General features: G+C 46.1%; 1 protein-coding gene across 1 annotated transcript; it reads left to right on the top strand.

The window, feature by feature from the left end:
• The first annotated feature begins 303 nt into the window (after positions 1-303).
• Fdft1 (farnesyl-diphosphate farnesyltransferase 1) lies at positions 304-26,441 on the top strand. Its single transcript, XM_048421849.3, has 8 exons — positions 304-487; positions 9,542-9,639; positions 10,808-10,991; positions 14,748-14,876; positions 16,212-16,403; positions 20,691-20,867; positions 22,088-22,240; positions 25,872-26,441. The coding sequence occupies exons 1-8, from the start codon at positions 389-391 to the stop codon at positions 26,091-26,093; spliced, it is 1,254 nt and encodes a 417-aa protein (XP_048277806.1). The 5' UTR covers positions 304-388; the 3' UTR covers positions 26,094-26,441.
• Positions 26,442-27,652: the final 1,211 nt, after the last annotated feature.

Genomic DNA, 27,652 nt, shown 5'->3' with positions numbered 1-27,652 from the left:
CCAGGCTACCCACGCGCGGAGCTCGCCACCCACCTCCGACACGGCAGCTAGCAAACAAAGACCCTCTTCTGGGAACCAATCGTGTTCGCTGGCCTCTTTCTAGCCCTCCAATCAGATTCTAGGGTGTGTTCATCGCGCCAGGCACCTCTGACCTACGATTGGTCGGCGTCTTCCTGGTGCGAGAGGCTCTGACCAATCAACGCCCGTCAGTCCACTGTGCTCGTCCGAGGCTGGCGGCGCGAGCGGCGGGGCCGGTTGAGGAGGGCGGGAGGTGGGCGGGGCCTCCTTCGCTGGCCCCGCCTCCTCGCCCTGGCCGATTCCGAGTATCTAGACACCGGTGGGAGACGGAGATACAGACAGGTGAGCCTCGCGTTCGGCAGCCGCCAGGATGGAGTTCGTGAAGTGTCTCGGCCACCCGGAGGAGTTCTACAATCTGCTGCGATTCCGCATGGGAGGCCAGCGGAAGTTCATACCAAAGATGGACCAGGTAGGCCGAGCATCCCTGTACCCTCGCGGGTCTGTGGCCGCCGCATGCACCGGAGATAACGGAGAACGGCCACGAGCGCCGGTCTCTTTGGGGGGGGGGGGTTCTGGCCTGGGTCCCACACCCCAGCTGGACCCTATCATCCTCTTTACAGGTCCCAACCTACCCCCTACCTGTTTTCCTGCACACTTTTTCCTCCTAAACTTGAAGGTTTATTTTTATTCCAACAGCTGCGTTCCAAGATTGAGATTAGAGAGAACAGACTTGAGAAAATTTAACTCCACACCCACCACTCCTTCCAGCTTTCAGACACATCATCTCCCTCATATGCTCTCTCATCTTCCTGTAGCCCTATTTCCTTCCCGGGTGCTTCGTATGTTTTCTTGTGTCCATAACCTCCAAGTTCTTACCAGCTGTTGGCTGCTGGAAGGCCAGAGCATGGTTTTTGTTTGTATTTCATCGCACTGTACCGTTGGTTAAATGTGTGCGTTTATGGTGATGTTCACTCTTGTAATAAGAGAATGTAAAGGTTGCACGAATGCACATCCAGTTGAATTAATGGTTTATATCAGAAGCCTTAAAATTTTCCCATCTGCTGGAAACATCACAGACACTGTGTTTTATTTAAAGAGATTCTTCATTGAATCACTTTAATTTTTTTTCGTAATGCAGAATCCTCCTTAGCTCTGACAAGTGCCACCTCTCTGCCCTTCAGCAGATGCTTATTTCCGGGACACCTGCACTGGGATAGATAGGTGCTGTTTTGGGTAAGTCATGGGTCGCTGTGTAGCATCGACAGATAGGACCCCCAAAGAAATAAATGCAAAGAGTACTTATCAGGGGAGAAGGGTGCACAGTTGTCAGGTTCTTACAGGGAGAAATGACCAAAAGCAAAGAATCTCTGCTTTAGAATGCAAGTCACTTGGTCTTGTGACACCTCCAGCGACAGGTAGTTCACTTCCTCTGGGGAGGCCAGTTTACTGCCTTCTCCAGTCACTGCTGATTTCATCTTGTCAGGACCCTTCTAAAGTGTCTCCAGAATGCTTTGTAGAAATCTGAGGAACGCGTTCTGACCTGTGAGGTTCGCTTACCTGCTTTCTCTAGTACTGTTTAACTTCAGAGACCCTGTAGTCTGGTAGTCAGCTCCCAGGCTGACTTCCAGGTGTAAGATTCTCTTTCGCAGGCTTGTTCCAATTTAAAAGTCTCAGTTTGATTCTACAGGGTCTCACTGTGTAGCCCTGGCTGCCTCGGAGCTTAACTTTCCAGATGAGATCCTCTGGTCATGCTCGTCACTGCCTCCTGAGTGCTGGGGTTAAAGGTGCACCACCACCTACACCTGGCAATTCTGGATTTTAAGATACTAGAAAATAAGGTTATTTTCTTCATAAGTGTGTCTTTATGGCTTTCTAGAAAGTAGCTTGTCAACATGTGTGAAGATGAATTAGGGAACGAAGCTGCCTTGGAGAATCTTCTAGACTTTTAAACCTGGTGCCCTTTCCCGAGTGTGGCGGGATAGTGAAGGTCATAAGGAAATTGACAGGCGGGGGAAAAATCAGTTCTTGTTAGTTTAATGTGAGTTTAATCTTTTCAGGGTTACCATAAGGAAGTAAGAGCTTTCAAATGTTCTGTGACTTTTGTGAGCGAATATTCATTTGGCTCAGTATTAGTCAGAGTTCTCTGAGTGCGGATGTGCTGCCATCAGTGCCCGCTTCCACACCTGATTTCACACGTGCAGGTGACAGATCATCTTGAAAATGCAGATACGTTAGAGTGTAGTAAAAAGTTACCTGTCAGCTGTGTGCGTGAGAGGGTCAGGTGAAGCATGAAAGGATTGCCTGTTTGGACTTGGGCACCCTTACCAAGATTACATATTCACATTGCACATTTACAAATCTTCAGAAATCCAAATGCTTCCAGGCTGGAGGTTGTTGCTCATTTGAACTCTTAGAGGGGGGAGCCGCCTCTGTTTGTCAGCTTCTTGCAGGGATGGGGAGCCTAAGCTTACAGTTCAGGTCTCCTGACGGCTCTGGCGGTGATAGTTCCCCCACCAGGGAGGTGTGTTCACTGCCTTCCCTCCTTCCAGGGAGTTGAGGTTTTAGAAAGTCTTGGACTGAACTTCAACCTTTTGTTCTGCTGCTTTTAGAGCCAGTTTCGGAATACAGACCCTGAGGTATTAAAACTCTCATATTCTCTAAGAATACAGATTCACAGCCGGGCGTGGTGGCACACACGCCTTTAATCCTACCACAAGAGGAGGAGATGGAGGTGGATTTCTAGGAGTTCATGGTCAGGCTGCTCTTCAGACTGAGTTTCGTGGCTAGTTCTGAACATATATTGAGACCTTGTTTGGAACAACAGCAGACCAAGAAAGTATTATTGCCACAAAGGTGTGTCCTTTAGTTATTTGTAGTATGACACTTTCCAGGCCACATCCCTGCTCCTCCTTTTCCTTTAAAGTTCAGTTTCCATGGTTCTATGGTAATTGGGCAATTCTCGTCTGGCTACTTCAGAACCTATAGCACTCTGGGCGTTATTTTTTTGAGACAGGGTATAAGCTTATCTGAAACTCACTCAGGCTGACTTTGAACTCTGAACCTCCTGAGTGCTGGGATTACAGGTGTGAGCTTCCAAACCCAATTAAAAATGCATTTTCACTACAAGATATTTCATGCAAGAAAATACCAAAAGTAATACAACAAACCACTGTACCTGAGGTTAAGTATGTATTCTTTTGGTCACACTTACTTCATTCTCCTCATATATCTTTACTAAGAGATTAAATATTCACAAAGCACTAAAGCAGCCGACTGTCTAGATCTAGCTCAGAGCCGAACGCACTTGTTGCTGGCATGCAGTGGCCGGTACTTGCATAGGAGGCTCTTCTGCGTCATACCTTGACCTGTTTGCCCCTTGCCAGTGTTCACCTGCTTTTTCAGGCAGTCTCTTCAGGCTTAGCACTGTGGACATCCCAGATCTTTAATGACACCTGTCTGGGACTTTTTCCTCCTTGCTGAAAGGCTTTTGAAACGGAAGTGTGTGCTCTTTAGTTAGAGAGTGCCATGACAGTTAGCTAATGTTTTTTAGCTCTTGGTCCGTGCCAAACACTGTTTTACATAACCTCTCATCTGTCACCCTTTGAGGATCTACTGGTTTTGTGTTTTATAGAAGGGGCTCGGAGAAGTTAGTAAGTGATCTAAGGTCCTGTAGCTATGGAGTGGAAGCTGGGTTTTGACTCTCGGTCTGAGTAGAGATTGTTCACTCTCTTTTAAAAAAGATTCACTGTTAATGTTGTAATTGTGTGTGTGTCTGTGTCTGTCTGTGTCTGTCAGTGTCTATGTGGGTTTGTGGAGGTGAGTACAGTACCTGTGAGGTAAGCAGAGGGCATCAGATCCCGCCCTGGAGCTAGAGTTAGGGGTGGTCGTGAGCTGTCTGATACCGGTTCTGGGAACTGAACTCTAGTCCTCTGCAAGAGCAGTACTTGCTCTTAACCACTGAGTTGTCTCTCCAACCCCTCCAGAGCTCTCTCTCCCAATACACTGTTCATCCTTAGGATAATGAACCACAGAGGTACATTAAGCAGCCTGCTCAAAGCCAGCTAAGAGATGGACACACTGGCTTGATGCACACAACTGCTTATCTTAAGTGGTTCGGAGGTTTTAAAAAGTAAGGTAACTTAGGAACTATCACGTAGCCTGACGGGCAAGGTGGCACAGCAGGTAAAGGTATCCACCAGTGAAACTAACAACCTGAGTTCAATCCCAGGATCCACATAGTAGAAGTAGAGCACAACTCTGGCAAGTTGTTCTCTTATCTCCACATATCTGCTGTGGCCCTTGCTATCCTCCACAAAAATAAATGAACAAATAGTAATAATGTTTTTCCTTTTCTTTCTTTCTTTCTTTCTTTCTTTCTTTCTTTCTTTCTTTCTTTCTTTCTTTCTTTCCTGGGCATGGTGGCACATGCCTTTAATCCTGGCGCTTGGGAGACAGAGGCAGGTAGATTTCTGTGCGTTCTAGGCCACCCTAGGGTTAGTTTGTGAGTTCCAGGGCAGAAGATGTTGTTTTATAGCCATTTATTATCTGAGTATATTACTTAGATTTTTAAAATTAATTTTTAAGATTTAATTAGTGTCCACTGGGGTTTTGCCTTTATGTATGTCTGTGTAAATGTGTAACCGGAGTTACAGGTAGTTAGAAGCTGCCATATGGGTGCTGGGAACTGAACCCAGGTTCTTTGGACGAACAGGCAGTGCTTTTAACCACGGAGCCATCTCTCCAGCCCCTAAATTAGATTTTTAAGAACGCGTTTCTGTGTGTGTGTTTACTCGTACACATTTGCCACTGCACACATGTGGCGGTCCTGGGACAATTTTGTGGCGTTGATTCTCTCCACCGTCTGCCTTTACACGGGTACTAGGAATTTGAACTCAGGCCACCAGTCTTGTTCAGCAAGCATCCTAATCCCCTGAGGAATCTTGCCAGCTTCTCATGTAGCTTTTACTGAGGACAAATCATCCCAAACCTGTGGACTGGAGTTGGGGAAATGTGTGCTGTTTCCTGATGCCGGTGAACTACTGAAAGGAGGCGAGGTGGTCAAATCATGCTGTGCGTGTGTTTATCCTAGGTTTAGGGAACCAAACTTAATGGTTTAACATAACAACTGCTACTTAGTTCACAGTTGTCTGGGACAGCTGGGGCTTCTGGTCTGGGACAACTGGGTCCATTTCTCCATGGCATGCTCAGCTGACAGGCAAGCTTGTGGTTGGATGAAGGGGTGGTAGCAGGTTATAGTCAGTTTAGGGGAGACACACAGCTCATCGGCCTGCAGGCTTGTCTTGGGACTCATGGACACTGGAAGAGAGCAGACCCCGATACCCATACACTTTTCAGAATTCTGCATGTGTCACATCTGTTACTGTGCACTTGGACCCCAGATGTCACCGGGGGAGCCAGGTGCGAGGGAAGAAAGCCTTCATGATGGGAAGAGTCAAGTTAACAGTTTAGTGCACTTTGTCACTCTTAGTAATCTGAAAGGGACAAGTCCTGTTGTTGCTGCTGCCACTTTGTAGATTACAGGTGTAGATTCCAGATGCAGCTTCCCCTCACAGGCCTGTAAGTGTGCCTCAGGGAGGGCCAGCCAGGCCTGGCCACACAGGCACCTCTGCTTCTTTCTACCTTGGAGACTGTTCAGCCTCAAAAGCTCAGGTGTTGCCAGAACCCAGCTAGCAGGCAAGAACTGGTCTGTGTAATTAAATTAAAAACAAAACAAAACAAAAAAACCCCCCCACACACTAGGCAAAGACCCTGGCTTTTGTCAAACATGTCCTATTGGGAGATGAAGGTAAGACAAGTACCCAGAGTTTCAGGCATAACTAATTACCAAAAGCATAGTCGCAGGAGGTCAGAGTGGTGAGGTCAAGGGATAGCAGACCTTAGGGTTGTGATCTACAGCAGGGGACTGTTTTTCTCTCCCTCTATAAAATGAGACTCTTGGAGGCTGTGGGTGGCCATGGCAAGGGGCAGAGGATGTAAGACTTGGCTTGGGCTGTCCCTTTTTCCTGGAGGGTTTGATGGCCAGTGTGTTTACTGAGCACTTTGTAAGCCCCTGTGAGAGCCCCCTCCCAGTGCTGGAAGTTGACCCCAAGGCCTCATGCATGCTAACCAGATGAGGCACATGCTGTGGTGCGTGTTCTTCCAGAAGTGGAGGCAGGAGGCTCACGTGAGCCCAGAAGTTTCAGACCACCCTAAATGCCATGATAATAGCTCAGGTCGATAAATAAATAGCAGTAGTTGAATATACTTTTAACTAGGGGAAACAAACAGGAAAACGAATTTCCCTTCATTTAACATTTCTTTCTTAAGTAACAACAATAAGAAAACACTGAGGGAAATGTACCCTGAACAATATTGAGGGCTGATTATTTCTGTAACAAGGAACAAACGTGGTTCAGGCCAGGCATAGTGGTGCAGGCTTTTAATCTTTGAACGGGCAGGCAGGGCTACACACTGACACAGTACCCTAAAAAAAAAAAAAAAAAATCAAGTTCAAATAATTTGTCATTAACTGGGCATATCAGCACATCTAAATGCATTCCCCCATATGCAAGTTTTGTGGCATTACTCAGAGGCCACAAAATAGAAGAAGCCAACCTTTTCTAAGGAGATTTGGTTTCTGTCAAGTGTAACTCTTACTACTTAGACATTCATGTTCTCGTTAGTAACTTAATCTCCGTGTTTCTTTATCATCGGTAAGATAGCAGTGCACAGAGATACAGTGCCTTAGCAACAGCCTGCTTGTTCCAGGCTGGGAATGAAAGGGGTTTTGTTTCATTTTTTATTTGTTATTTTCCTTTATGCCAAGAGATCTTGGGGTATAGCCCAGATGGCGTCTTCACCCTTCACCTCAGCCTCCCAAGTAATAAGTCGCAGCTGTGCTCACTGTGCCTGGGTAACTGAAAGGTTTTTTTCTTAAGACTCAACATTATTGACTGTGCTATGGTTTGTTGTCTAAAACACTAAAAAGTATCACCTCTGCTACCTGTGTGGCGTGGATTGTAGCTTGTTACACCTTCCTTGAACATTTAGGAGGGGTTCAAGGTAATGTTTGTGTTATGTATGACATACAGTGGGTGCCTAATAAGTGCCAATTGTTAATCTTGCTGTTAAATCCAGCTCTGAGGTTCATGGGTTTTTAAGAGTTAGATTTCCTTGTCCTAAGCAAACCTCTCTTATTAAAAATAAGGGAAGACAGCCAAGCAGTGGTGGCACACGCCTTTAATCATAGCTCATAGCTAGCTCATAGCGCTTGGGAGGCAGAGGCAGGCAAATCTCTGAGTTCAAGGCCAGTCTGGTCTACAGAGTGAGTTCAAGGACAGCCAGGACTACACAGAGAAACCCTGTCTGAAAAAGACAAAAAGAGGGGTGGCTATGGCAGAGGGGCAGAGGGGGAAGTAGGAGTGGTGCTGGTAGCTGTCAGCTGGAGCCTAAGTCTGTACCCTCGTCCTAAATGCCCTTGAGTCCTGTCTTCCCTGCATTGGAGAGTTCTGGGAATGTATTTAGCCTCAAGCAGCAGTGAAAAACGTGGGAGACCCTAAAGGACAGTAGCTGTGACATCATACAGGAAGTTCACATATGAAATCTTGCCAACATTCAGAGAGCAGTGCAGTTCTTGGTAGGATTATTTTTAGTCGTTTCGGGGGCCTGTTCTTCAGGGTGACATGCTGCAACCAGACACAAATGAGTGATGTGGAGGGCACAGAGGAAGCGAATCCTGTAGCTCGTCTCTTCAGATGATGGGGTGGGGACTGCTCCTTAAGACTGCTCTCCAAACCCAGTGCCACTGTCCGCTTGCTTTCCTGTGAGAGCAGCCCCCAGACCGTTGTCACTGTAGATATGAAGCTCTCAGGATGGGAGTCAATGAGCTGCCGAAGAGATGCTCACCCCGAGTGTGGATCACAGCTGTAATTTGAACAGTGAAGAGATTGAGGCAGGAGGATTGCCATGAGTTCCATGCCTGCCTGGGCTACAAGAGTAACACAGTATCCCAAAAGAGAAGTTACTCAGTTTTTTTTCCTGTGAACTCTTACCTTTCTATGTTCTGAAAGAGTGTATTTTAAAATCCTCCATGAATGTATTGCTTTTTTATTCACTGAAACTCTGGGTTGTTTTCATGTGCTCGATTGTGAATTTTACTTAAATATACTGATCAGTAAGTATTGGTTTTAACTAATATATCTTACTGAAAATAACAACGAAATGAAATTTAGGATTATATATCTTTTTTTTTTTAAAGAAAGCCTTACTCTTTGGACAAAATGATGTGTATTCATATTAGGAAATGTAGGAAATACAAATAAAAAAGAACATAGCTCCCAGGACTCACCAGGGTCCAAGGTTCCCTGCCATTCCAGTGCAACTGTGGATTGCCTACTAGCAGATATGCTGTATCTCAAAAACGACTCCCCCAGTAGATAATTGTGTTTTCTGTTTCCTAGAATGAATGAAGAGACTGTGTGCAAGGGGCAAGTGGAAATGCTATACCTTCTGTTCAGTTTTCTTGCACATAAAACGTTCATATGAAACACACACATAGCACAAATCCGCAGGTTTATGTTGCATTTGTAGTAAGACACCTTCCAAACCTCCAGTTCCTTGCAAAGTGTATTTAGTCCTTGTTTTCCTACGCGAAGACCAACTCACTGCACATCCCTGATATTATTAAGGGAAACGAGAGGGTAAGGGTTATGGTTTAGTTGGGCCAGTGTGGTCACGTGTTTAGGTTGGACAATTTCAACTAAAATTGGGCCGTGCAAAGATAGACCCGTTTTGGGGTGTGGTGGTCCATATGCTAATCTCAGCACTCCACTCGGGGGAGGTAGAAGAGGGTGCGCGATCAAGTCCGAGGCCACCCTGGTCTACATTACGATTTGCGAGCCAGCCAGAGCTCGGTAGTCAGACTGACCACAAACAAACACAGAGCACTTCAGTTTACCATAGGCCAGCCAAGTTGAGAAGGATTCAGAGGAACCTGCATAAATAGTTTTGTTTTGGAAAAACACAGGGAGAGAGAGCCAGCTTTTCCGAGCTGCGCCAGTCCGCGTCCCCCTCACCCCGACCATTTGTCGTGGCAGGAGAAAGCGCAGCAGAAGGGTGGGCAAGGGGTTCGTGCTGGTGGGGGCGTGGCCAGAAACGACAGGGGGCGTGGTCCTGACCTGCACGTGTTGGTGAGTGAGGCTTGCTCCCTCTGCTCTGGCCAGCGCTAGCCCTGTCCGATCTCCACCCTGAGGTGGGCGCCTATGGAGGAAGGGCTCCCCACGCTGCACTCCCCATGGCAGCCGCCGGCAGCACCAAGGCCATGGCCTTGGTCAAGCGCACTTTGGTGCTTAGCCCGGTCGCTGCGCCCAGGACTCCTGGCTCGCCCCCACGGTGCTGCTCCTGGCCCCCCACCGCTTGGCCTTGCAAGGATTGGTCCCGGTCTCGGAGCCCAACTGCTAGCTGCCTGCCCCAGCCCCACTCCTGCTCCACGTCTACCACCGCGGTGTGTCTTCTCTGCCCACAGGACTCGCTCAGCAGCAGCTTGAAGACCTGCTACAAGTATCTGAATCAGACCAGTCGCAGCTTCGCCGCTGTTATCCAGGCGCTGGATGGGGAAATGCGGTTAGTGGAGAGCCCTGACTGGGGAGAACCGCTTTTCCAGGGGACTTTGAGTCACTGCAGCCACGTTGACTCACCACTTAGAATTATGAGCTCCTTTAAAAAAAAAAAAAAAAGAAGGATATGGGCTCCTTGCTGTGGCTTAGGCAGTACTAACCCTCCCCCCCCCCCACACACTGTGCCAACGTGTTTACTTGCAAATGCCCTTCCAGACACCTGGCCATCTACCAATGTCTGTCCTCGGGCCAGTCCTTTCAGAGAAGGGGGTGGGGCAGCCATGTTTATTACCGTCTTTTAGGCCTGGCACCCGCACCTGTCAGTGAGCAGGCCTGGCATTTTTTCTTAGCTTGTTTGTCACCTTACATTTTAAGCATACTGAGTCTTCAGAATGTTCACATTGCACACAAGTTTGCAGTGGTGACCACGACAGCATTCATGCTGAAAAGTTTTAAGTCTGCAAAATCCTAGTTCCTTCTAAACATGGGTCTAAACTGTTGGTCCCTGACATGCATTGGTTAACTGTAAAGCATTCTAGGAGTGGTATAGCACCCACCTGCTTAGGTTTTCACTTTACTTTTTACAAAACTGTGGAGTTTATCACTCCCATTAAGATAGGATAACAAATATAAGATTCATAGTCTTTGAATATCACTTCTTAGCTCTGTAGAGTTACTGGGAAGACCACTTAGAAAATGGCCCTGGCACAAGTTAAGTGACTTATTGAAGGAGGGTCTCACTCTGTAGCCCAAGTTGTCCTGAACTCCAGATTCTTCTGCCTCAACCTCCCCAAAGCTAAGATTACAGGCATGAAGCACTATTCTGCTTTAAATGTGACTTAAAAATAAATTATTTTCAAAAAGAGGCTAATGAAATAGTTTAGCAGGTAAAGACATTTGCTGCCAAGTCTGACGACCTAAGTTGGGTCCCCAGAATCCACGTGGTACAAAGTGAGGACTGAGTCCCAGAAGTTGTCCTCTGACCTCGCACATGTGCTGGGGTACATTCATGCGCTCGCTCTCTCTCTCTCTCTCTCTCTCTCTCACTCACACACACACACACACACACACACGCACCCATAACATCAATCCATACACAATGGATTATTAAATGAATAAATAAATGTTGAAAGGTTATGCTCCTTGCCATGTTAATAGCCTTTCCTTTTTCACAGCCACGCAGTGTGTGTGTTTTATCTGGTTCTCCGCGCTCTGGACACCGTGGAAGATGACATGACCATCAGTGTGGAGAAGAAGATCCCGATGCTGCGCAACTTCCACACTTTCCTCTATGAACCAGAGTGGCGGTTCATGGAGAGCAAGGAGAAGCACCGCCAAGTGCTGGAGGACTTCCCCACGGTAGTGGACTCTCTTCTGGGTACATATGTTGCTAATTGGCAGTGCTGTTGTTAGTCAGCCCCGGAGCTGAGAGAGCGGTGACGGGAACAGTTTGAGGGCAGCCGGAGACGTAATGGCCGAGAACTCTGGGAGCTGAGAGTCCAGCACCAGGTGTCTCTGCTTAGGATCCCAGCTTACTAATTGGTAATGAGGTAGAGACCCTCCCTACCTCGGTTTCTGTGTGGTAGAGAGATAACAGCTCCCTGATTCTAGTGTCGTTAATTCTCTTTCTACAGGGCGTTGAGATATCCTGGTCTGTTGGCACAGAAAGACTTCCGTACTTTGCACAGTTCAGGCTTCTAAAAGATACCCTCAAAAAAACCATTTTTTAAAAAAGTGGATGTCTAGACTGGCTCTCTCATACCTGTCGACTGTAGGGTAGCTTTCAGTGAGGCTGGCTGGCTGAGATTGCTGCTCAGCATGGGTCACACCTGTGGGCAGGGTGTGGGCTCCTGCAGCAGCTGAGGTGAGATCCTTGGCATTTCCCCTGAGCTGTGACTCAGTATCCCAATCTGCATGGGTGGAGCTGCAAGAGTTGGATAGTTTCCTAGGTACAAAGTTCTTAGGTCAGTGCCTGGTACATACTAAATGTTGTGTAGGTATTCGCTCTTGAGGTGGCTTATAGTTAAAGTCCCAAGCTTTAGGGGGTCCTAAACCTCTTGTACATGGACCTCACTTCGTCCTTTTCTAGAATTTGCATGTTTAGCAAAGTCACGTGGTCCCTGATATCCTAAAGAGGGCATCTGTTTTGTGCATAGTTTGCTAGAGTTTTGGAGAACAGTCCTCATATGATGTTTACAATGAAGGAATCTATCCCATGTCTGAGTGGGAGGGAGTCAGGTGAAAGAAGGCGGGAGTCCAGCCAGGTTTGAGAAAGACTCCTTTTGGACAAGGGCTGTTTCCACTTGCTGAGGTGTTTTCAGGGCCAAAGCCCAAAATCTAGTGTATTGTGTTACGACTCCAAGAAAGTCTGGGGAAATGCCTGAACTGTTAGAGCTCTGAGCTAGGGGAGAAGCTGGTGCATTGGTGTCTTCGAGGTACCTGATGGCCCGTGCGTGTTTCCTCTGAAACTCAGCACTGAGCCTCTGAGCCCTGCCAGTGTCGATGACAAGCTGTGAACCCCATGGTGTGCCTTTTTAGAAACAGACGTAGATTTTGCTTTTCTCTTCAGTACTAGGTATGGAACCCAGGGCCCTTTGGTCTCTAGGTACTCTTATTTATTATCACTGTTTTATATCCTTAGCCTGCCTTTTTCTCAAAGGCTGACCATGAACCCATTTTGTATTTTAAGCTGTCCTTGAACTTGTAACCCTCCTACTCCAACCTCCTAAGGAACACCAGACTTGCCTCCATCTACCTGCCTCTGTTTCCTGGGTGTTGGGATTAAAGATGTGTGCTATCATATCTGGCCCAAACTACTTTTCATACTGGGACATTATAACCATTAAATACTTTCTGGTTGTGGGATAATTTTCTTACATGAATCATACAAATTTAAGGTAACCTCCAAGCAGTGGTGGTGCATTCCTTTAATCCTAGTACTCAAGAGATAGAGGTAGGTGGATCTCTGAGTTCGAGACCAGCCTGGTCTACAGAAGGAGTTCCAGGACAGCTAGGGCTGTTACACAGAAAAATCATGTCTCAAAGAACCAAAACAAATAAGTTAGCCTCATCTGCCCAACAGAAGGAATACAAAACTGTGAGAATGTTCAAGTATTTTAGGGGAGATAGGTAATTTTCAGATCCACGTCAAGTATGTTGGTAAAGCCCAGTGTCTTCCTTGTTGCATGTGGCAGTCCAATGGAAGAGAATGTTTGGCTTTGAAGGGCTTCAGAGGTGAGCAGTAAATTGATCTTTTCCTGTTTGCGCAAGAAGGTTAGGAAACAGCAAACTGTCCCAGCTAGAGAAAAAGGGAGCTACAAATAAAGGCCAGAAAAGAAGCCATTTGTTATTGTTAGCCATTTATATCCTGATGGAGGTGAAGCATCGAGAAGCCATGTTTTTGTATGAATGGGAGACCCTCATTTCTGGGAATCGGCTTAAGAGAGGAAGACATGGAAAAGGTGTGTTCAGAAAGCTTGTAGAGGAATTCTGGCCCTGGGACACCTTTCTTTAGGAGTAAAGGACGGAGCTGCAGCAGGAAGGGAAGGGAGCAGAGGTGTTTGACTTGAAAAACCTGGAAGGTACCAGGCATTTTAACTTCAAACCTAAAAGGTTCAGGTTCTTACACAATACACTTTGTTTGTTTGTTTGTTTGTTTTTTAAGACAGGGTTTTTCTGCAGCTTTGGAGCCTGTCCTGGAACTAGCTCTTATAGATCAGGCTGGCCTTGAATTCACAGAAACCTTCCAAGTACTGAGATTAAAGGCACTCAGCACCACGGCTAGGCAACACTTGTGCTTATCAAGGCCAGGTAGATAGAATGTACTTTCAAGGGCAGTTTATTAGCTCCATTGATAAATTTAAATGGTTTTGCCACGTGTGACTTGCGGACCTCCATTTGCACGTGTTCTTGTTCTGCGAATAAGCCGTCCTTTACTGGATGCACAGTGTATGTGAGTATGCTGTCTTGTTTTTGTCTGCTTCAGCCTTTAGGGGTTTTTGGTAGGTTGCTTCGAGACAGGGTTTCTCTTTGGTGGCTCTGGCTGTCCTGGAACTCACTCTATAGACCAGGCTGACCTAAAACTCAGAGAGATCTGCCTGCCTCTGTCTTCCCAGAGCTATGACCTAAAGTGTGTGATCGGGTTTGCCGCAGCCTTTGTAATGTTCCACCACCCCTGGCTTTTACTTACACCATCTCTAGTGTGTCTGTATTTTCTACATTTTTGCATATGAGGGAGCTGAGGTATAGAGAAATTAAAGTCCCTTGCCTAGATGGGGAGTCAGGATTGGAACCCAGAGTGCCTGACCCCAGCAAAATGGTACTGATATGTGCATCTCTTTTGCTGCCTTTTCATAGCTGGGTGAGGTAGGAGGATTTGGAGCTCAAGGCTAGCTACATAGTGAGTTTGGGGCCAGGATTTATGTAAACTTGTTTGAAAAGCAACCAAAAAGTCCAAAGAACAAGAAAAGGCTAAAACATCCAGACACATCAGCACACATCAGTGAGTCCAGAGAAGCGAAGGTAGGAGGACCAAGAGTTTAAGCCAGTTCTGAATATCACAATAAGAGCCTGCCTCAGAAGTAGGGTGGGGGCTTAGAACAACAAATCAGCCAGTATTTTAATTGTAATCTGTCCAAGGCCTTCTATAAGGGGAAAAGTTTGCCTTTGAAAGTTAATGAAAGTGCCTTGAGCCTCTTGCCCTGTTTGGGATTTGGCCTTTATTGTCCCAAGAGATTTATCACCATAATGTGCCTTCATGTCCTTGGAACGACCAGCAAGTGATATAGGGACCTGGGAGAGTGCCATAGTTGTGGCTCGATCCCCCAAGGGTGGGAGAAGCCCTCCTGGCTTGTGTTAAGTATCAGAGCCTGAAGAAGAATACAGATCTTCCCTCCGGGTTCCAGGAAGACAGAATTCTTGTTTTACTGGATACCTTTTATTTTCATTTGCTTGGATTAAAGACACTAGCTTCAAGAAGGAAGTACTTGGGGACCCTGACTCATGAAGGGAAGTGGCTTGTCTGATCTGGCTTGTGAGCTCTGTGGGGTTGTGCACTTCTGCTTGTACCATGAAGTGTGTAATCTTGTGTTTTGTTTTGTTTGCTCTTCATTTCAGATCTCCCTGGAGTTTAGAAATTTGGCGGAGAAATATCAAACAGTGATTGCTGACATCTGCCAGAAAATGGGATGTGGGATGGCAGAATTTGTGGACAAGCATGTGACCTCCAAACAGGACTGGGACAAGGTCAGTGTCTCTGTAAGCAGGGTCTACAGCTGCTAAGTTAGACAGCCAGCTGTCCCCATGGTGAAACTCAGGAAGGACAGCGTAGCCTCTAGATCTGGGTTTTCTGGTTTAACCAGAAAACGTCTGTTGAAGTTGACTGTGTCCTTAAACCCACTTATCTTAATGTTGTCAGTGGTAGTCCGTGCCCTAGAGGGCTCGCTGCTGCCGAAGTGAGTTGTAAGAGTATCCTGAGCTGCAGTGAAATTTCAGGTAAATGACCAAATCATTTCCTGTAATGCAGAAATGACAGTGCTTTTTAGATTGTAAGAACAATGCTTGTTGTTACTGTTATTTTGTTTTCTGTTATGGAATGCTGTGCGTATGCACACGTTAGTGTGTGAGTCATCAGATGGGTTTATTTCTCTTTTTGCTTTTAGGAGAAGCTCAGTGGTAGAGTGCTTATCTAGCCTGCCTAAGGCCCTGGGTTTAATCCCCAGTGATTAAAAAAAAAAGAAGAAGAAGAAGAAGAAGAATTAGGTGTCTCCAAGTTTTTCATGCCTTCTTTCTCAAATGTCTGTGAAGTTAAGCCACATCCAGAGAGAACCTTCTTGCGGTTCTCACTGTAACATGTCCAGAGCAATGGAGAGCGCACGAGAGCAAGAGATGGGAGCCCCAGCCTGAAGCTCATTTATAACTTGCACTAATCTACTTTAGCTGGAGCCTTCATGGCCTCCGTCTCCCATGAGGCATCTCCACCTCAGCACCGTTGCTCGGGAGACTTCCCAGCTTGTGCTTTTAGAGAAACTGAATCCATAGCAACCGCTGACGCGTGGAGAGCTGAGCTATCCCTGTGGGCATGGTGCATCTTCCTGAGGAGAGTCAGGAGAGTGGGGATGAAGCAGACACAGTAATAGCTTGTCTGGCCAGAGCTTCCTCCTTACTGGTAGTGTGGAGTATAGGTCAGGCTAGGAGTTGTGGGCTACAATAGATTGCTCATCTGTTCAAAGGGAGACTTGACAATGTGTGTGGCTTGCTCCCTTATTTGTTGACCTCTCAAATACCTAAAGAGTTTGTGTGATTTCTATTTCCTGCAGAACTTAGGTTCAGATCACAAAATAGACTGACATGCTCATTGAGGTCTTGTGGATGTTCGTGGATTGAATGCTTGCAGAGTGCTCACTTGCTGTCAGGAACACGATGTCATTACATTTTGATTGTATTCTTTCCATGTGCTTGTGTTTTAATCAGAAGGATAGCCCAGACATTCTGCTCTAGACTCCCTGTTTTGTAGCTAAGATGCCTGGCAAGACTTTTCTATGTCATTATTAAAGTACTTTACACAATAATCTTTTGCAGTATTGTCACTACGTTGCTGGGTTGGTAGGAATTGGCCTTTCTCGTCTGTTCTCGGCCTCAGAGTTTGAAGACCCCTTAGTTGGTGAAGACACAGAGTGTGCCAACTCAATGGGTCTGTTCCTGCAGAAAACAAATATCATTCGTGATTACCTGGAAGACCAACAAGAAGGAAGAGAGTTTTGGCCTCGAGAGGTAACTGACACAGGGTACTTGGGGGAAAACAATTTTAGACTCTGAAAAATGAGTCATTTAACCCAGTGGTCGCAGTGACTAAATCAAACTACCCTAGGCACTGTCAGAGGTACTGCATGTGTTAGTCATTTGCCTGGGCTAGACCGGCTGTGTCCTGGGATTCAGGCTCTGTGCGTGGCTTGGGCAGACTTCCTTCAAGTCACAGATAACTCCCAGGCAAACCAACTTAAACTCTGAGAGCTGGGTCTTTTCCCTTCATGTATTCCTCTACGCACGGCCTGAGTCCTCTGACTGCAGACCTGCATTAGGAGTGCCAGCACAGTAGGATGGACTGGATCAGGAAGTCTCTGACAGCGAGGGACAAAGGTGCCGCACGTGTGGCTCATGACATTGTGCGCGCTAAGGAAGTGAGGAAAATACATTTGCAATGCATATAACAGATGTAAATTTCATATTTAATATAAAAGGAACTGTTTTTTGTTAAAAGTCTCAAATTTTAAAGTTTAAGCATTTGCCAGGCTAGCTTTGAACTCAAGATTTTCCAACCCAGCCTTGAAGGTGCTAAGATTCCAACAAGGAGACCAGCCAGCTTCCAGAAAAATGAGCACATAGGGTGTTTACGCTTCCGGGTGACTTGGGGAAACAGACGTGAGAAAAGCTTCTGCCTGGCTGTCTGCTTTGGTGATGCCTCAGTGGTGGAGAGTGGTAAGGGCCTTGTCTGACGACGCCCAGGCGTCTCACAGACACAGCATGAATCAAGAGCCTGTGATTCATGACCCTGCACAGGTCTGCAGAGTGAGTAGAAGAGGCACCTTTAATTTGGGTACTTGGGAAGCAGGTGGATCTCTGTGAGTTCAAGGCCCTCCTGGTCTGCAGAGTGAATTCAGGACAGCCAAGGCTACACAGAGAAGTCCTGTCTTGAAACATTTTTTATAAATTAATTAATTAAAAAAAAGGAAGAGTTGTACTATAGACTAGAGGTGTGACAGAAACGAGGCAGACATTCAGTTCACAGTTAGCCAGCGTGAGTCGGCTCAAACAGCCGTTTCTCATTAGGTGAGACCATGGGGCTCTGTGCTGCTGGTGAGGCTGTTGACAGCAAAGGCAAAATTTCTCAATGCGCCTGCTCTCACAGGAGAGGAAGGAGAAGATGAGCCACACTGCTGTGGAGTCATCTCCAGGTTATAGCCCTGTGAGAAGCCCCCAGTGTAGAATATGCTCTGCTACTGTTTAAATGGCAGGTTTCCCGCAATGTTTCCTGTGCCCATGGTGGGGGGCTGGGGAATGGCTAAGTGACTCAGCGCTCTTGCACAGGTGTGAGGTTGTTGTTTTTGACCCCTGGCACCAACCGTGTGTGGCAGGGGTGGTGGGGGATAAGAAAAGGAAGGAAAGAAAAAAGAAAAAGTAATCCCATTATGAAATGATTTTAGTAGCAGAGCTGGGAATGGTGAACCTTCTTGCGATCCCAGAACCCTCAAGGTTGAGGCTGGAAAATCTTGAATTCAAGGCCTAGCCTGAGTAAACACTCAAAAAATGAATTGGTATCAAATACTGAAATTGGGCAAAGGACTGGGGGTGTACCTCAGAGGTGCAGGGCTTGTCTGATACTTGGAAAGCTGGTTTGATACCTAGCACTGCAAAAGCAAAAAAAAAAAAGCCCCTGAAATTCTTACATAAACCTGGTATCATAAAATTGCTGGTTGCCTGTGCTGCCATTAATCTCATCTTTGACTTATAATAAGAATATGCACTTCGTGCTTTTTTTTCCAGGCACAGACCTCCTAAAACCCTTGGGATCTTTTATTTTACATTTTTTTGAGCAAGGGCTTGCCATATAGCCCAGGCTGATCTAAACTTAGTGCTCATCCTGCCTCAACCTCCTAGTGCCAAGACTGGGATTTTCTGATGCCCATGGGTGTTTTGCAAACAGGTATCTGGTAGCTGTGGGCTCCATACAGTCTGTGAGTAGAGATAGATTTGACCTCCACTGGCCTTTGATTATACCGTCTTCATGATGAAGCCTCTATCAAAACCCCGAAAGGACAAGGATTCAGTCTTAATAGGTGACTAAGTAGGAGTGTCTGAAGGGTGGCACACCAGAGAGGGCAGGGAGCTCTGCACCCTTCTCCCGCAGCTCGCTCTTCGTCTTTTACCTGTTGTCTGCATCCTTTATGACGAGCACTGAACAGGTGCCAACTTGCTTTTGGAATAGACACTGGAGCTGGGGAGCATACTTAGAAGCCTGAGCCCCTCAGCCTGTTGGATCTGATGCTGTTTCCAGCAACAGGGTTTCCAGAAGTCCACATGAACTTTGCTTTTCTCAGGAATCACAACAAAAGACAAAGGCAAATGACACAGATCACCAGTGGAGTATTTTTGCCAGGCCTGTCATTTACAAGAAAAGCAGGATGCATAAACACTATGGGATTGGTCGGAGAAAAAGAAAAGTCAAAATGTCTTCCAGGACATCTTTTTTCAACACACCCTTTTCTTCAACAAGTGAATGGCTAGGGAGACCTCCTCAGTGATAGCCAGCATGTACTGGATGTGAATCTTGGTTAGATTTGAGCAGACTGTGAGGGGGAAGGTAAATTTGAAGACTTTTATATTAAGTATTAATCGTTTGTGTTTAGATGTGACCTGATATTTTATTTATACACAAAAGGTTCCAGGCAGGAAGTTTTGCTCAGTGGTAGAACACTTGCCTGCATCCATGAGGCTGTAGACGGAAGTATTTTGTCCTGCCTGGTACTGCAGCTGTCCAGTTCCAAAGAAAAACACAGGCTTAATTAATTATAAATTGGCCTGTTAGCTCAGGCTTATTTTTAACTAACTCTTATAACTTAAATTAACCCATAATTCTTGTCTATGTTTAGCCATGTGGCTTGGTATCTTTTCTCAGTAAGGCATTCTCATCTTCCTCTGTATCTGGCTGGTGACTGTGACTGCCTGCCTTTCCTCTTCCCAGAATTCTTCTAGTCTGGTCACCCCGCCTATACTTCCTTCCTGGCTACTAGCCAATAAGTGTTTTATTAAACCAATATGAATGACAAGTCTTTACAGTGTACAAGAGCATTATCCCACAACATGAGGCCCTAAGTTCAACTTCCTTATGGAAATCAGACCATGGATAAAAAATAAATCCAGCCCTACTTTAAAATAATCTTTAAGTAGGGTGTAGATTGAACAGGTTTGTTATGTGTCTATAATTGTTGAAGCAGGTGGAGCATTTATTCCGCAAGTTTCTCCCACCCCCAGGTTCTGCAAACAGCCTAGTACCTTCTGTCTAGGTAGATTTGGGTACATGTTAAGAATTGATAACATGGTGCTGAAGCAAAGACTCAACAGTTAAGAGTACCTGCTGCTCTCTCACGGGACCTGAGTTTGGTTCCTAGGACCCACGCACATGTGGCATATACACAGACACACACACACATATTTTATATATATATATATACTTATATATATAAAATATGTATGTGTGTATATATGTGTGTGTGTGCGTGTGTGTAGTGAGATTTTTTAATAGTCATGCTTAGTGATCTTAAATTTAAAAAAATCTTGAAACTAGGCCAGGTAGGATAACTACAAACTTAACATCTTGGCATTCCAGAGATTGGAACTGGAGAAAAGGATTTTGAGGTTACTCACTGAGATTGTGCTTCCAAAGAAACAATAACAAAAAATAAAACTACCCAGTAAACTCACAGTTAGGAAGTGAGGGGCCAGAGAGTACTACCCTAAGTTCAAGTTACTGCAATCTGGGAGGCAGTGGCACTGTGATGCACACCTGCCTACTTCCCTCCATGTTCTGGCTCGACAACCTTCTTAGCAGAATTGGCCATCTTGGGGTTTGAACAGTTTGCTTGTGGTGCTGGAGCTGATTTGTGTGTACTGGGGGTGTTCAGTAATAGACTCACATCCTTCCGGTTAGCGAAGCCTCTGTAGACTGAGGTCGTTATGACATTGCTTGGTGTGTGCTACATTATTTACAAGGTCACGTTCCCATATGCCACTCTGCCTCTTTTGTTGTCATTGGACCTGACTAGTTGCCGTAAATGGCTGTTACCTGAAACCTAAGACAGATGAATCTCGGTGAGCAGTAAAGTGATTTCACTATAAATAGCACAGCTCTCGTATGATGCTGAGGATGGAACCCAGGTCCCACTCATCGCATGCTACATGGTCTACACTGAGCCCCCTCCAACCCCTGAAGAAACCTTATAATACATGTAAGTTTTCCACCTGTGCACCTCTTGACTGGTTCTGTACTTTCTTGGCTGCCAGGTGTGGGGCAGATATGTTAAGAAGCTGGAAGACTTTGCTAAGCCAGAAAACATAGATGTGGCTGTGCAGTGCTTGAATGAACTCATAACCAACACCCTGCACCATATCCCCGACGTCATCACCTACCTGTCAAGGCTCCGGAACCAAAGTGTGTTTAACTTCTGTGCTATTCCGCAGGTATGGAATGTTGCGTTTGGGCTGGGTAGAACAGTGTCTGCCTCGCTCTGCTGTGTTCAGGGCCATGGTTTATTAGGAAAGTGGCTCTGGTGTGTTTTCCTTTGCTCAGGAGTAGCTAGTGAGCAACAGCATGGTCCTTGTATCACTTTCAGGAGCAAGGTCAACTTTTTTTCCCCCCAGAACCTTCCTTCTGGATTTACCCTTTTCCCATCATCCATTCTAAACTAGCTAGATCATTATGCTAATAATTAAAGTGTGGCCTCAGCCTAGATGGCCACCAGCATGTTGGTTAAAACCAATAAGGCTGTTACCATGAGGCATCTTGGTAGGTCGTGGCTTCTGCACTAGGTAACCACCTGAGTTAAGATTCCTGGCATCTCACATTGCAAATATACATGAAATGAATAAATATAATAACATCTTCACTAAATACCTAAGGATTTTTATCCTCTGTACTCGATAGTAATATAGACCTAGCCTCTGTATATTCTTTTTTTAATTTATATTTTATGTGTGTTGATGTTTTGCCTGCATGTATGTCTGTGTGAGGGTGCCAAGGAGTTACAGACAGTTGTGAGCTGCCATGTGGGTACTGGGAATTGAACCCGGAGCCTCTGGAAGAGCACCCAGTGCTCTTAACTGCTGAACCATCTCTCTAGCCCTGCCTCTGTATTCTCACACTTACTAATTTCCTTTACCAATTACTTCTGTAATTAACTCCCTCAGAAGCTTGGTTTTATGTTGTACTGACAGCCCTGAATGGTGCTCAGCTAAATCTGTATTTAGGTTTCTATCCGGGTAATAATCATTTAGTTTTGGGTACGGGTACCCTCTTCCCTTGTTTTCATCTCACACAGTTTTTGATGTGTAATGATTATGTTCATAATAGGATAAACTAAAAAAATTTTCCCAGATACTATTTTGAAATATATTTCTGTTATAATAACTTAACAATTTTCGTGTGGAAAAGTTGGATTTACTTGTGTTTGTAAATAAGTTGGAATTTTTTACTAAATGGCAGAATAATTTAGCCCTGTTGTTGAGAAAGGAGGGGAGCTGGAAAGGTAGAACCTGACTGGCCTACCCTGGGTGGTACTGCTTGGCTGGTACACATTGGCTCTTTAACACTTGGTATTCCACAAAAAGACTTGGCTCCCGGGAGTGCGTGCAGTGCTGTGTGTTACATCTTCATGAACTGAGATTCCTCCTGTTACCTGTAGGTAATGGCCATCGCTACACTGGCTGCCTGTTACAACAATCAGCAGGTTTTCAAAGGGGTAGTGAAGATTCGGAAGGGGCAAGCAGTTACCCTCATGATGGATGCCACCAACATGCCAGCCGTCAAAGCTATCATACAACAGTATATAGAAGAGGTGGGTTTTCGGTTAATATACTGGGTATTTTGTAGCTGTTTTTATGCATGAAGTCATGTCACTGTTTAACCAGACCACGTTTGGATAGTAGTTAGTTCTTACTACTTAGTGTTATAGCCTAAAGAGAGTGGTTGGTATCTCTTATTAGAAAATACATACACTGGCCGGGCGGTGGTGGTGCACACGTTTAATTCTAGCACTCGGGAGGCAGAAGCAGGTGGATCTTTGTGAGTTCAAGGCTTGCCTGGTCTACAAGAGCTAGTTCCAGGACAGGCTCCAAAGCTACAGAGAAAGCCTGTCTCGAAAAGCAAAAAGAAAATACACACACTGAAGGGGAAGGGGAGGCAGGAAGGGGAGCAAAGAAAAATGTAGAGCTCAATAAAAATCAATAGAAAAAAAAGAAGAAGAAAATACACATACACAGAGCCCTGTTGTAGGACCCATGGTGACATAAAAGAAGCAAGGCCATAGACAGAGCCCCCAGGAAGAATCATGTCTCCTGAACTGTGAGATGATGTTAGAGACTGACCAAGCTTCTTTGATGGGTGAAGGATATGAAGTGGAGGCTTTGGAGGCTAAAGCATGGCTGAGTGAATCTCATACTCAATGCTCGTGTCCTGACACTCAGTGTGGTGTGTTCTGTCATATCACAAACCTCGGTTGAAAACTCCAGGAGGGAACATAGACAAAGTAAGGCTGTTAAGCTGTGTGGTTCTTAAGTCCTGGTCTGTTTCTGCAACTCTCATTTCAAATGCCAAAACCACCTTATAAAGCCAAGCACACCTCCCCCTGCTGGGTGAGCATGCATAGCAGGTGTCTGCTCAGGCTGGCCTTGAACTCACTGGAATCCTCCCTCCTCGGCTCCCCAACTGCTAGGACTACAGGCGTGATTTGGGGATTACCTGGTTTACTGATCGCTAATTTTTAAAAAACCTTCATGGGCACTAAAGTTCATTCTTTGAGTTGTGTGCTTCTTGGCTGCTAGAATGAAGTACTGCTGGTGGGTTGAGTCTGAGGCCAAAGGTGGCATGTTGCTTTTGTGAATGCCGCTGCTGTAATCCAGCCACTGTGTCCCCTTCTTGTCTGACTGCTTGTGCAACTTCAGGGCAGAATTGACTAGTTACAACAGAAGAGGCCAGAGAGCTAAAAATAGCTTTGGGTCCTTAAAGAGAACGTGTGCCGACCTCTGACCCAGGGTTTCTAGTTTTCTTTAAGTTACTGCAGTGAAATGCAAAGTAAAGGATTATATTAATGTTTAGGTTGATTCAGTGCAGAAAAAAGTGGAATTGTAAAGTTTGGGCAATAAAATCTGAGTTCAGGGTCAGCCTTATGGCTTATGGAAGATTTCTCAGTATTGTTTTTATAATGAAGCTTGCAGCCTGGAAGTATAACTTAGTAGGAAGTGTCGCCTACCATGCACATAGTTCTGGGTTTGATCCCCAGCCCCCATCATATAAATCAGCATGGTGAAACATGGCTGAAATCCCAATACTGGGAGGTGGAGGCAGGAGGATCATCCTCACCAGCACAGCAGGTTTGAGGCTAGCCTGAGCTACGTGAGGCTGTCTCACAATGAGTTAAGACTTACATGAGGTCTCCAGGTAGACTGACCTGCTGGTGTCTAGATGCCAGCTGGAGCCAATCCTGTTCCTCCTCATGGACCACTTCTGCCGTTGTAGGAAAGGCGGACATGTCCCTTGTGTAGTGTGTCTCCTCAGTTGTGCTGAGAATGTACCAAGGAAAGGCTTCCCAGAGGCCACTAATGCCTACATAGAGGTGCAGTGAAGGCCCATGTCGTCCTGAGCGGTGGACAGATGGCTCCACAGTAGCTGAAGAACTCTAGCTCAGAGCAGCCTGCGAACCTGTCAGCCAGGGAAGTCTTCCTGCTATTTTGGGACAGAAGTAATATGTGGGCAAATACCTGGAAACGTCCATCCTCTGCTCTGCCAACTGAAAGCCTTGGCAAGGGCCATTGTTTTCATGTTCCTGTGCCTTCATGTGGCTGGGCTTTGCCAGGCTCTTGGGCCTTCTTAACTGTACAGATTACCAGTTGGGTTTGTATAAGCCAGAAGAGGAAGAAATGTGATGGCCTTTGGTGATAAACCCCCAAACCAGTTTGTTTTAGATCACCCCTACCCCAGGTCATCTGACGCAGGGACTCCTTCTCCTTGGAGCCCTTGCTGCTTCCGTCTTCAGCGATGCTTGTCTCCTGCTTATCCTCTCCTCTGCCTGCTCCCGACCTTTCTGCCTCTGCTGCGTAGTCTTTAGATGTGGGTTGCTTTGCATTCTTTCTTGATTTTATTTCTTTTCCTCTCATGTAGATGTTTCATGGCTGTTACCCAGCTACAGCCTTGGGCATGAACTCTAGTTGTTAATGACATTGCCTTAATCCTGGACTCCCAGGAACATCCTAGAGCCCTTGCATGGCCAGAGATCCACCACCCTCTTCTGGTCTCCATGGGCACTGCACACACACGGTACACAGACATGTCTACCAATGAGGTGTCAATACAAAACGCTACAACCTGCATTCACCTTTCAGGTGATCTGGCTTCTGTAGCATGAAGTCCTGCATTACCAGGAACTCTGGAACTGGAGTTTCAGATGACTGTGAGCTTCCTTAGGGCTAATGTGAACACATCTCTTAACTACTGAGCCATCTTTCCAGCCCTGGGTCCTGTTTATTTTTAAATGATCTCCCTGTATAGCTCAGGCTGTGCTCAACTCACCATCCTCCTGAGTGCTTAAATGATAAACTGTACGTACACCATGTGCTTGGCTAAATTCTGTAAAATGCTTGCTCTATCCTCTCCACTGATGCTCCAGTTCTGGCTCAGACTGTCATCACTTCCTGTCAGTTTGATTTATTGGAGATTTGGGGGGGTAGGCAGGAGATTGATGAAGGTATATAGACATGCAGTGTGGAAGGAGTAGTGGGAGAGAGAAAGAAGTGGCAATAGCATTGTGTGAAGAGAGGTACCTGGTGGCCTGTGCATCTGGAGATGGTATGGCCCAAGTCACCTCATGTCCATAATAAGCTCAGATAGTCTGCAGGTAATGGGGAAAGCACAGGGGTTCCTGAGAACAGGTTGTCCATCTCTGTTGATCATGTGAACAGCTGAGTGGATTTGGGGCTCAGACGTGAGTCACTAAGGGCATGACTCGGGCAGTGTGGTGGCATGGATGTGGAAGGAGAGGGACTCCACAGATGGGGGGGAGGTTCCTGTAAGGAGCAGTGCAGTAAGTAAGGAGTCTTGGCAGGATGGCATAGTGCCCTCTGCTGTTGCCGCTGTTGCAGTCTTTCCCCTCTAATACATCCCTTGGTCAGCCTAACTGCATGATGCCAACATGCACCGGGCACCTGCTCTGTGCCTGCCCCCATGAGACACTGGGGATCTGAAGTAGTGGTGCAGTGGCAGCTCTCCAGGTACTTAGTAGCTCCCTGGTGGGATGTGTGCTGCACTGTGTGTGTCCTCGTCAGCAGGACGTGCCTAGGAGCTAATTCAACTTTCTGAATAGCAAGTCACTCTTGCTTTCAGAACTTGAGTTTTCTTTTTGGTGACCAAACCATGGAAGATAGAAGTGTGGCGTACTCAACAGTGCTAAGTACCTGCTCTTCTTTCCTTAACAGATTTATCACCGGATCCCCAACTCAGACCCATCTTCTAGCAAAACCAAGCAGGTCATCACCACCATCAGGACACAGAGCCTTCCCAACTGTCAGCTCATCTCCCGAAGCCACTACTCCCCCATTTACCTGTCGTTTGTCATGCTCTTGGCTGCCCTGAGCTGGCAGTACCTGAGCACCATGTCCCAGGTCACAGAAGACTATATGCAGACAGGAGAACACTGATATTTTTATTTGGCTGGAAGCCGAAGTTCACGTGAAATGGGTTAACCTTCCTCCTGGTGGATTTTGACTTCCCTTTCGCTTTCCCTACTTTAATCTCTCGGAGAACTATGTGTGGGACCTTTAGAAACTGCGGAGGAAAGGACGCCTGCCCCCAGCAGCCTGGTGCTTGTTGGGTTGTGGTCTGCCTCTTGTAGCCACTGGCAGCATGCTCACTGCTGCACTTTAGATGGGGTGGCCACATGTGATGGTCACAAGACCCTAGTGAACCTGGCTAGAGTAATAATTGAATTTATTTAATTTGAGACAGCCTTTGAATACTTATCACAATAGAAAATGAAGTGACTTTTCCTTCCGTCTTGTTCCTGTTTTTCTCATCAGTTTGACAGTGGAAGGCGTTAATCATCATCGTTCTAGGTGAGGCTGCCAAGCTTCCCAAGCATGCAGGTGTGTCTTTCTCACTCTAAGGGCACTTAAGCGTTCATCGGTGCCATTGGTCACTTGTCAGAAGCGTGGCCTCCAGTAAAAGCTTTTGATGTTGAGATTTTTATAATAGCATGTAAGGCCTGGACTAGAACTCAGGTGGTTGGTAGGACAGTTGCCTAATACGCACAAGGCTTGTTTTAGTTAGGGCTTCTGTTGCTGTGAAGAGAGACCATGACCACGGCAACTCTTATAAAGCATTTAATTGAGGTGGCGGTTTACAGTTCAGGGGTTTCAGTCCATTATCATCACGGTGAGGAGCATGGCAGCATAGAGGCAGATATGGTGCTGGCTGCATCTTGATAAGAAGGCAACAGGAAGTCGACGGACACATTGGGTGGTATCCTGAGCATCTGAAACCTTAAAGCCTGCTTCCACAATGACACACTTCCCCCAGCAAGGCCACTCCTAATAGTGCCACTCCCTTTGGGATTAAGGGGCCAATTACATTCAAACTACCACAACGCCCGACATTTGATCCCCAGCACCACAGAGTAACAAATTAAAAATCCCTTGTAATGACTAAATTTGTCAAGTGCAGGTTACCTGAAAGCCCAGACAGATGATAGTGATCTTAAGGTCCTGTCATCTGTCACCACAACAAAGCTGCTAAGGACTGGCAAGGGCTTGATGGCTGCCTGGTGCTACTTGAGGAGTACATCACCTTGCTGCTCCAGCCTGCCACTAGCATCTGCTCGATCAGCCACCTCTGTAGACGTTTGTTTCAGTTTCCCCTCCCACATTTTTATACTGGAATCTCAAGATAAACAATAGCAGGCAGGAGGGTCAGTTCTATATTGGTAGTTTTGTTTTGAATTCTAACCTGGTCTGTTCCATTGTATGACGGCCCCTGGCTACTTGTGTATCTGAAAGCCAGCTATACAATCATGACAGCAGAGAGAATCTAGGCAACATGGCTGGCCTGTTTCCCATTATAACATAATACCCAAGGTCAGCTGCTTTACCAAGGAAAGAGGTTTATTTCCTTTACAGCCTAGGAGGATGAAGATCCAAGATGAGGTGGCCCCATCTTTAGCCTCTGGAGGGCCTCATGGGTAATAACACCACATTGATGGAAA

Source organism: Myodes glareolus, chromosome 12 (assembly GCF_982192425.1).
Source record: "Myodes glareolus chromosome 12, mMyoGla1.1, whole genome shotgun sequence".
NCBI lineage: Eukaryota > Metazoa > Chordata > Mammalia > Rodentia > Cricetidae > Myodes > Myodes glareolus.
Note: the sequence above shows the minus strand (reverse complement) of the source record. Positions and strands in the feature narration are given on the sequence as shown.